Source organism: Littorina saxatilis, linkage group LG8, assembly GCF_037325665.1.
Source record: "Littorina saxatilis isolate snail1 linkage group LG8, US_GU_Lsax_2.0, whole genome shotgun sequence".
NCBI lineage: Eukaryota > Metazoa > Mollusca > Gastropoda > Littorinimorpha > Littorinidae > Littorina > Littorina saxatilis.
Window position 1 is genome coordinate 46,505,190 of NC_090252.1, and position 11,568 is coordinate 46,516,757.

General features: G+C 40.0%; 1 protein-coding gene across 1 annotated transcript in view; it reads right to left on the reverse strand.

Moving 5' to 3' along the window:
- The window catches only part of LOC138974686 (very low-density lipoprotein receptor-like), a 28,291-nt gene extending 26,237 nt beyond the window's left edge, over window positions 1-2,054 (reverse strand). The window contains exon 1 of the mRNA XM_070347406.1: window positions 1,868-2,054. Coding sequence (XP_070203507.1) covers window position 1,868 — 1 coding nt within the window. The 5' untranslated portion in view covers window positions 1,869-2,054. The remainder of the gene's footprint in view (window positions 1-1,867) is intronic.
- Between the last annotated feature and the right edge of the window lie 9,514 nt (window positions 2,055-11,568).

Sequence of the window (11,568 nt, forward strand, 5' to 3'; positions counted from 1 at the left end):
ACAGATGTATTAGCTGAATTCATACTAACTGAAGGGAATACAATGCAAACAATTAGCAGTACAACCGTTTCATTGATATTTTACCAACTAGAGCACTACAGTAACTGTAACGACGTTTTCCGGCACGGTTGGCCTAGTGGTAAGGCGTTCGCCCCGTGATCGGGAGGTCGTGGGTTCGAACCCCGGCCGGGTCATACCTAAGACTTTAAATTGGCAATCTAGTGGCTGCTCCGCCTGGCGTCTGGCATTATGGGGTTAGTGCTAGGACTGGTTGGTCCGGTGTCAGAATAATGTGACTGGGTGAGACATGAAGCCTGTGCTGCGACTTCTGTCTTGTGTGTGGCGCACGTTATATGTCAAAGCAGCACAGCCCTGATATGGCCCTTCGTGGTCGGCTGGGCGTTAAGCAAACAAACAAACACAAAACGACGTATAGATTGTCTAAAGCACAGCTACGGTTTTATTGTTATTATAGTAATGAAAGCAGTACACTTTTACAGCAACTAAAACAAAATTACATGTCTTAAACACAGTGTCATTGTTACTATATGTAGCTATAACAGTTCTACACTTTCACAGTAACTGTAACGAAATATAGATTGTCTAAAGCACAGCTACAGTTGTATTGTTATTATAGTAATTAAAGCACTACACTTTTACAGCAACTGAACAAAAGTACATGTCTTAAACAGTTTTATTGTTAATATATGTAGCTTTAACAGTTCTACAATTTAACAATAACTGTACAAAATACATGTCTTAAATACAGTTTCAATGTTATGAAAAAAAGTGTAACAGTTCTAAATGTTCACAGTAACTGTAACAAATTACAAGCCCTAAAAACAGTTCCATTGTTATCATAGCTATAATAATACTACACTTTTACGATAATTGTAACAATTGCCCGCATGTATACAACACAATGACTGTTACAAAGTACAACATGTCTGATTAAGAGCAAATGTTTGTATGCTGTTACCTTTAAATTTAACAAAAACAAGCTAACTATGTGTCATGTCTGACTATCGTTGATACCTACTCAGTAGTGTGGGACATTTGGAGGCTCTATAGATCGGGCTCTGCAGTCACACAAGGGGTTGCAGCACATCGACAGACTGATAGAGGGTACATCAAGCATCGTCTTTTGGAGACTACATCCCGCCAATGATGATGGAGGCACAACAACTGTCATCGCTATATAAGTGGTTACATTTATTTATTTATTTATATGGGAGATTTATATAGCGCTTGACGTTCTCTAAGCGCTTTACATATTAATTTCTGCCGTGTGAGATGGAATTTGTTACACAATATATCACGCATTCACATCGGCCAGTAAATCTCAAGCCATTACGGCGAATATTTACTTTTCACGGCCTATTATTCCAAGTCACACGGATGGACATTTTTTTTTTTTCATCTATGCCTATACTTTTTTGCCAGGAAAGACCCTTTTGTCAATCGTGGGATCTTTAACGTGCACACCCCAATGTAGTGTAAACGAAGTGACCTCGGTTTTTCGTCTCATCCGAAAGACTAGCACTTGAACCCACCACCTGGGTTAGGAAAGGGGGAAGAAAATTGCTTACGCCCCGACCCAGGGTCGAACTCGCAACCTCTCGCTTCCGAGGCAAGTGCACTTACAACTCGGCCACCCTTTCCCATCACTGCAGTTCCACAGTGGCAGTAACAATGTACATCATGTGTACATCACTAGCTGCTACAGTGTCAGCATCGTCAGTGTGATGACACGTACTGTTCTTTCAAAGTAACAATGACTACTACCACTTGTTCAAACCACAGCAACAGTAGCATTGCCAACAACAGGATTACATTACTTCACTTTACATTTACGACTAAGACTTACTTATAGCAGAGGAGCAGCAGTCTTTGACAGAACTGAGAAGTCCAAGTAAAGAATGGCGAGGCAGCTCCAAAAGAACGCCGTTAAATACACTACGAACAAACAGACCGCATTAAACAGACCTACGGCCTGTCATCGTTTAACGCTCCGCTTCGTGTCTAATGTTCACATCCACATTGACGACAACAGTGTACACATGAATGACAGGACGAAACAGTGGAAGGTCAACATTAATGTAATCGGAATTGTTACACATAATACATGGCACTTAAATCACCGAACCACTCAATTTCAACAACATAATGGCATAGACGATTCGAAAAAAAGGACACGGGAATGAATGTTTCAGTCTGGGTACGACAACTGTTGCGACTCCTTTTTACATTTAGTCAAGTTTTGACCAAATGTTTTAGCATAGACAGGGAATCGAGACGTGGTGTATGTATGCGAGTGTGTGTGTGTGTGTGTGTGTGTGTGTGTGTGTGTGTGTGTGTGTGTGTGTGTCTGTGTGTGTGTATGTGTAGAGCGTTTCTACTGGACCGATCTTCATGAAACTTGACATGAGAGTTCCTGGGTATAATATCCCCACATGTTTTTTTTATTTGTTTGATAAATGTCTTTGATATTGTCATATCCCGCTTAGGAGCTGAACAATTATTTAATTAGTTTGCTCATTAAAGTTGTCATTAAAAACGATGTTTCATTTACAGATTAAACAATAATTGCATTGTATTCCTCGTTTTCTCCTGTATTGGAAAATATATAGATATGTTATGTTTACTTGAAAAACGCGCGCGCTCAGAATTAAAGAAAATAGGTCGAGTATAATGTTCGCATGCTTCGCGGAGACGAGCGTGACCTGTCTCGGTGTTCGGGGAAGTTTAGCCGAGACTATCTGAATGTAGTCTCGGCGATGACTGGTTTTTGGTGTTTATCTTTTAGTTTGATACCTACAGATTGACGCAGTACTGTCAAGTTTCCATTTTTCAATCCAATCAATTGAAATTTGGGTCAATAATTCGTTCCATTTTCACTTGGAAGCTTAACAACTATTTAATACGATTAGTTATGTTAACATCTTTTACATTCAACTTTCAATTTGAAGTTCAACAATGATTGCATTGTAGTTTTACTTCATCCCTTGAAGCTAAAACTTTAAACACACGTTACATTTGAAATCAAAACAAATCAGAAAGTTAAAAAGAATACAGACAATCATGCATTTTTTGGTGAGGCACTTGTGCTACTCCGCTATACCAGCTGTCAAATCAAGTCATCTTAATGCGTCAGCGCTTTCTTGTGCTGAGGTATCGGCAAACTTACTTAATACCTTTTCGTTACGATGGCTATATACAAGTGATAAGAAAGGCATGGTGTATCTCTTCGCGTAGCCACATTTTAAACACATTTCAGAGGCAAACATAAGGCTCTAGGACACACAAATCTAAGATCAGTTTACATAATCAGATGCATTGTTTGCGAGCAAGTCAATGGCAAGTGTAAAATATAGCATCCACGTCTTAGAACTCTCGGCGCAAGAGGCTTCCAAACTGTAGATACGTGTTTCATGTGTGTGTGTGTGTGTGTTTTTTTGGTTTTTTTTGGGGGGGGGGGGGGCGGGGGGAGGGGGGCAATTATAATGTATAAATGCAACATTTGATATTCCTGAGTACCTGCTGTTAACAGGAGTGAATGGTACCCCCATATTAATCTGAATCTAAGGCACCAGTTGAAAAATAAGTTGATCAAAACAGTGCCAGATAGTTGTGTGCCACGAACAACAAACCAGACACGTATCAGTAAGTCGTGTGGATATCTTTGAAGAGATTTGAACAGTTTAAGGGCATGCAAAAGCTTGGGAAATGTGGAGATCGCAGAGGCTGTAAAACCCACTACAACAACAGATAACAGGAAGGTAAATCTAACTGCTAAAGCGGCAAAAGTATGTATTTTGCGATACTGGCATTTATTTGATGGATCCTGCATTGTCAAGTTTAGCAGAAAAAAGTAATTTGACTGTAGCCAAGTGCACTTCGCTACCCTAAACACTCTAATCATCGCATAGCGAAACAGCCTTGTGTACAGTACAAACGGGATCACCCACCCCATAGCAGACGATACGATGCTGCGCGCGCACCATTGCCGGCGCAAATTCTAATAAAATACCTTTCTTTATATATCTACCTAACTTCTATCTTTCAAAGTCCCTTTTATCTTTGATACGGTCCTAATTATATTTAGGTTTGCATAGAAGTCACTGATTAGGCTGGATGGCTGCATATTATTGTGTTATTTACGATAATGCTTCGAACTGACCAAAGCGTCACTCTGACCTTGACCGGTTTTCATGTATCGTCGAGAGAAATTGATTCTCACAAACTCATCTTTGTCTTTTCAATCATTGTTTTGTCATTTTTGTATCACTATTACATATCCCGTACCTATGTTGCATATGATTTTAGTTTGTTTATAAGGATTTGGTTGTAATGAGTGATGCTTGGTTCCTCTGCAAAGATTGCTAATTTATGCAGACAGGTACTCGCGCAGGAATTTAGCCGATTCCATTTACTTTCGGACTTTACCGCTTCGTACTAAGTCAATGTATAATTTTCCCCCAAGTAACGCATATCATGATGTTTGTCTAGGGTTCTTCTTTTTATCTGTATGATTTATGAGTTTGTCCATTATTCCAGTTTAGAGAGTTTTGTAATTTTCCGCACTGAAGTTGGTTCAGTGCCTTCACTGGGACCATTGTTTTTGCATCCTACTAAATAAATATAAGTTTTTACGAAATGTGATCTATCGCAATGGAAAGCTAAAGGTCGTAGCTTTAATTTGATGTATTGTTTGTTTGGATTGGTTATGTATTTGTTTAAATAACGTAGGGTAAAGCATGTGTAAGAAACACAGATTCCGTGTTTCTGGCCGTATTCAGTCCGATTTTCATCACCGCCGGACGGTGCTTTCTGTGCAGTCCGCGCCGGGGCTATAAGTATAAGCCGGACACCGGCATAAGATGCATTCGCTCCTAGCAGCTGAACACGACACTACACTTGCTTTGCTGTCTACGGGTTTCGCCTTCGGCCTCTACGTTTCCTTGCATTGTTTTCTTGAATAAAAAGTTGAAACAAGACGCTTGGACTTGGGCTTCGTGTATCTACTACCTTTCCACTCCTCCACTACATGACATAAGAGCAGAACGGTTGAATTTAATGTTTAATGGCGCCTGTGTAGAAATGGTCATATTATTTATAATATGTCGACAGAGGCCGATTATATGCATGTTCTGCAAATGTAGAGTTTAAACGCTGTCGTAATAGCCCCTAATGAGGCGCGTGGAACGTTAAACGTTGTTTCACATATGTTTTTAAGTACAAGAACGATCTAATGCAATGCTTGTTTGCCAGCACGAGTGCGTTCCTCCCTGAAATGTGTGTTTTGTTTGTTTTGTTTCGTAAGGTGCATTTTTCACATCAGAAAAGGTCACTCTAATTTCTAAGTAGAATATACCCTGTGTGTTTTGGTTGGTTTTGTTTTGTTTAAATCCATCTGCAACGTTTTTTGTCAGGGTGTGGGAATCACATTGCTGTGTTTTGCCAGAACCTCATTTAGCCAGCTACTTTCTTTATTTGTGTTGTTAATATTATGGCAGTATCTACAACAACAAAGAGGTTGAACATTCAGGAGTCACCAGTCTTACGTAGACACACAAACAAACAAACGCACCCACACACACACACACACATACACACACATACACACATACACACACACACACACGCACACGCACGCACACATACACACACACACACACACACACACACACACACACACACACATACACACACACACACACACACACACACACGCACGCACACATACATACACACACACACACACACACACACACACACACACTTGGAGTGCTTTTATGTTCAGTTTAATGCAACGGCCTGTATACTTGAAGATACAGTTTCTTCAAAATGATTAAAAGCAGCATTTGTATTTATAATTATTTGAACACATTCTTCATTTTCGAAATATAAATACACATTTCTACTTGTTGATAATGGAAATAGTGGCTAGTGAATTGTGATTCTGTTGATTATTTTAAATTGCACACTCATACTTTTTGACATTGGCTATGCTAAAGTCCTTTTTTGTCCAGATGTAATTTTGAATTCTAAAACGTACGATAGTTTTATGATAATTTGATTGAGTATACCACAAACTTAGTATAAAGCCATGGTCCGTCCCTTGCTGCTTTAAGTGAATATTAGTTGTTGTTTGTTTTCTTTTTGTAGGCTAGAGTCAGGTACAACATTGATTCATAAAACACATCTGCACAGAAAGCAGCTACCCAAATAATACCGGCACGGTTGGCCTAGTGGTAAGGCGTCCGCCCCGTGATCGGGAGGTCGTGGGTTCGAACCCCGGCCGGGTCATACCTAAGACTTTAAAATTGGCAATCTAGTGGCTGCTCCGCCTGGCGTCTGGCATTATGGGGTTAGTGCTCGGACTGGTTGGTCCGGTGTCAGAATAATGTGACTGGGTGAGACATGAAGCCTGTGCTGCGACTTCTGTCTTGTGTGTGGCGCACGTTATATGTCAAAGCAGCACCGCCCTGATATGGCCCTTCGTGGTCGGCTGGGCGTTAAGCAAACAAACAAACAAACAAACGCAAATAATACCACCAAAAAACATTGTCAATAATATACTTGTTAAAAGAAACGTGTGACTTTGTCATGCTGTTTGTATTAACCCTTAGGCTGGTTGTCGCGACATATGTCGCGCTACTTTACGTATACCGTCACCTGGTTGTCACGACATATGTCGTGCTACTGGCTCAGTCTGTTTGGTCGTTCCGATTACCTCCCATGGATGCGAAAACCTATGACCGTTTTTCTTTATTTTTGTTTCTGTTATTTCACCAGTGGCTATGTAACATGTGTTACAGAATTGCACCAGTGTAAGGGTTAAAACTCGGAGTTAAGGCAAACATACGTCTCCGGGAAACCAAGCCGTAATGTAGTAGAAGGCCACATAGGTATACGTTTAGAGCTACATATGCAGTTCGCCCATGTTTAAGCTTACACAATTGCTTGAATACAATGCAGTACACACTTCAAATAACACTGCTGTCTAAAACACCAATATTTAGGACAATCAGGTATTCATAAAACATTGCCAGGTCCGAATAAGGCTATTTTTGGCTCACGTAAGTGTAGCCTATGCGATGGTAAACTTTGTCTGTCTGTGCGTGCGTGCGTGCGTATGTATGTGTGTATGTCTGTGGTAGAAACTTTAACATTTTTGGCTAAACACCGAAATACTCATTTCACGTGTTTAATTTTCAAGCACCATCTTCAAATTATTGAAGCAATGATCAACATTGTGTCGGCATGTGTGTAGTTAAAGCGTGTATCCAAAGAAAACGGGTGGTGGGGGGTTTTGAAGGGGTACAAGCAGTTGACTGGTTTGTGTCGTGTTTGGCATGTAGACGGCAGGTCAGGTGTCAAGATCAGGTCAGGGGTCGCGCGAAGGATTGTGGTCCAGTTCTCACCTCGCCGATTCGCCGGGGAAGACGATTTCATGTTGTTCGGTTTCTAAGCTCCAGAAAAGTAAATAAAGAAGATACCAAAGGGAGATTTCCTACAATTTGATCTGCACAGCGTGTTTCCAATGTCCACGCGAGGAAGAGCTGTCGAAAGCGCGGCAGCCAGTGTCGATCTTGCAGCCGTATCCCGGTAAGTTCAGAGACAGATCTACTATCTAGTGTCTCCCACTCTGATATTAAACGTGTCACTGTTAATCCGTTTTGTTTTAATTTATTTTTATTTCAGCAGACACGGATGTCAAACACAGTGCTAGGCAGTCACCTCTAGTGAAATGAGTTGATCTAAAGTGCCTGTAATGTTTGGATGTCTTTGCTCGTGGTTCGATTTATGTGAATTTCAAGACTTGCTGTAGAGTCTCAAGTTAAGTTTACTCTGCCCGAAAAAAACTGTCCACCATTTACTTGAACATGCAGATATAAGGAAACGGAATGAATCTGTTCTCAAAGTCAAAATGATCACGATTTTTTCCTCAGATTCAAAACATGCACTGTCATGGTTTTGTCTGTACAATTTAGTAAGTCTTAAGTACTTTGCAACAACTTCCTTGAACGTGAAAGACAGTTTTTGAATGCTAGATCTGTATCGCGTTTCATTCCAGACTCGATCCTCTCTTTGATTGTAGATCTACTGTTTGCTGTTTACGCACTATCATATATATGATTCGCTATGTAACGTTTGGTAAGCTTACCTTGCAACAGCTTTCTTGTCTTTGTTGACATTTCTGGCTGTGTTGACCGTCAGAATTATTTTAAGAATTACCAGGCTGCTGCAGTCGACATGTTTCGCATATTGTAGGGTTACCATGCTGCATAGGTAAAGTGGCTGGTATAACCTGACTATTCTGTTTCAAAACACTGTTTATATTTGTGTAGTTTGTAGTCATCATAACTAATCGCATTTTGCCATTTGTTTCAGAAAGGAGGTTAAAGGCACAGTAAGCCTCCCGTAAACCATCACAGAGCTCCCCGAGCGTCTAAATACAGTACAAGCATACTTCCATTTGAACGCTCACCGAACGGGAACACCCTGGCTGCTTTCTGTCGAGCGTGAGACATTTTCCAAGAATTTATTTTCGTAGACTTGTTCCGTTAACAACAACGGCGCCTCGTTTTTGCGATAGACCTAACTTTTAAAATCTAAATAATAAATTGACAGCTTGTTACACAAACATTCTTTAATCATAAAAGAATTCGTTTTTCATCAAGACAAGATCAGAACAATTCGAAGTTGTGAAAGTTTAAAAAAAGAAAAGCCCGGAAGCAGGGTCACGCAAGGGTCGTAGCAGACGACGGCCGGTTTATCAGTGCAAATCGCCGTTCCTCTCAACAGTCAAAAGCCATCGCTAGACTGAGTTCTTGTGAACCACAGCCGTTGTTTCGTGCATAAAAACAAGTCGCGTAAGGCGAAAATACAATATTTAGTCAAGTAGCTGTCGAACTCACAGAATGAAACTGAACGCAATGCCATTTTACTCGTAGCATTGTCAGGCCACCGCTCATGGCAAAGGCAGTGAAATTGACAAGAAGAGCGGGGTAGTAGTTGCGCTAAGAAGGATAGCACGCTTTTCTGTACCTCTCTTTGTTTTAACTTTTTGAGCGTGTTTTTAATCCAAACATATCATATCTATATGTTTTTGGAATCAGGAACCGACAAGGAATAAGATGAAAGTGTTTTTAAATTGATTTGGACAATTTAATTTTGATAATAATGTTTATATATTTAATTTTCAGAGCTTGTTTTTAATCCGAATATATCATATTTATATGTTTTTGGAATCAGCAAATGATGGAGAATAAGATAAACGTAAATTTGGATCGTTTTATAAATTTTTATTTTTTTTTACAATTTTCCGATTTTTAATGACCAAAGTCATTTATTAATTTTTAAGCCACCAAGCTGAAATGCAATACCGAACCCCGGGCTTCGTCGAAGATTACTTGACCAAAATTTCAACCAATTTGGTTGAAAAATGAGGGCGTGACAGTGCCGCCTCAACTTTCACGAAAAGCCGGATATGACGTCATCAAAGACATTTATCAAAAAAATGAAAAAAACGTTCGGGGATTTCATACCCAGGAACTCTCATGTCAAATTTCATAAAGATCGGTCCAGTAGTTTAGTCTGAATCGCTCTACACACACACACACACACACACACACACACACACACACACACGCACATACACCACGACCCTCGTTTCGATTCCCCCTCGATGTTAAAATATTTAGTCAAAACTTGACTAAATATAAAAACGTGCTATTGTAGATAAGCTCACGTCGAGTCGCATTCAAATGACTAACTATGACGACTGCATTGTGAAAAGGGAAAACTGGATCACACGGGTTCACGATGGCTCAGGGGTAAGATAAACCACGCAAAAATAAATTTTTTGAAAATTGTTCGCTCTTTACGGAGGGCACCTAGAATGTTCTCAATTGGTGAGTGTTTAAATGAAATGGTGTTTGTACTGTGTGTAAAAGCCTGACCGTATCTGTGATGGTTTACGGGAGGCTTACTCTGCCTTTAACCTACAACAAGATCGACGCTATGTCAGATATATGCCTCAGCCACATGAAGACTTCCGAATTTAGATCTACTCGGCATGGTGACAAGTCTTGATGAAAAGTATAGGACTGAGGACAGCAGTGGAAAAAGTGCCCACATGGCAGGTACCTAACCTATTACCCTAGTCATTTTATCTGTTTGCCTTCTTTTGAAAATTATACATGGAGTTGATATGATGCGTTAGTTTTAACTGTGTGTGTGTGTGTGCGCGTGTGTGTGTGTGTGTGTGTATGTGTGTGTTACGGAGTGAGTGAGTTTGTGTTATGTTACTGTTTGTTGATTTCTTACGGGAGCCTTGAAGGCTTCGCCTCTTGTTAGCATGGTGTTGACATTGTAAGTTAAACTAATGAAGTTTTAAAAACGTGGCAGGTTTCATCCCATCACAAACGTGGGTGGAAGCTTATAGTACAGGTGATCGCTGTTCCCGTTCACTTGCGTTCTTGGCCTGAAACAATAAACATTGTGGTCACCACAGTGCAAGTTGGAAATACACAATATAATCACCACCGTGCAAATTGGACATATTTATTTTCGGATCAGTTTCATTGGAATTGGAAGACGCTTTTCGAAAAGAAAAAGCATTGCCCAATTCTTAAAACAGTGTAGCAGTACTTGTGTAGCTGTACTAAGATTTGCTGTTACAAAGGTTTGTTATGATTCTGTAGATATAAAAAAAATTTAAAACAAATCTTACTTAGTAGTAGCACTGTTCAGTAAAATGCTACTGCAATACAAATACCTGCAGTTCCACAAAGTATTATTTCAATTCTGTAATTAATGCTTTTCATAAAAGTGTCTTCACAATTCTTGAAACAATTGTATTAGTACTTGGTCTCATTACGTTGCTCACAATTGCTTTTAAGTAAACAGATAGGGCAATTGTCAAAGATACTTTTTAAAAGAGTGCCTGCGCACTTCTTGACAAATCGTTTTGGTACTTATCAGTAAAGCGTAAGTGCATTATTGATAAGTGTGGTGTTTTCCGTCAATTGTCATTACAATGTTGCAGAATGCTTTTAAAAAAAGTGTCAGCACATATCTTGAATGCTATTTATCTCTCCTTCAAGCACGGTGCTGTATTTGCTTTTCAGTAAAGTTGTAACATGTTGTAAAAAAGTGCTTTTCAATAACGTGTCAGAACAATTATTAAAGAAAAAATCATCTCAGGTAAGTTTCCGTGAAATTAAAAACACACACAAACACATACACGCATAAACGCACGCACGCACGCACGCTCGCGCGCAAACACAAGATCCAAGGAAAATCGAGATAGGAAATGGGTGAATGAAGACCTACTGCACATTTCTGGATCTTCATCCGAGTTGTCGGCACAGTCATTATCACCATCACAGCGAAACGAAGCATGGATACACTCAACGTTGTTGGCACACTTCACTTCACCGGGTGCACAATTTCGATACCCTGCAGTTAAGGAAATAAAGAAATGCGACGATTAAGAGAAAACACACACAAACACGCTCACACACACACACACACACACACACACACACACACACACAC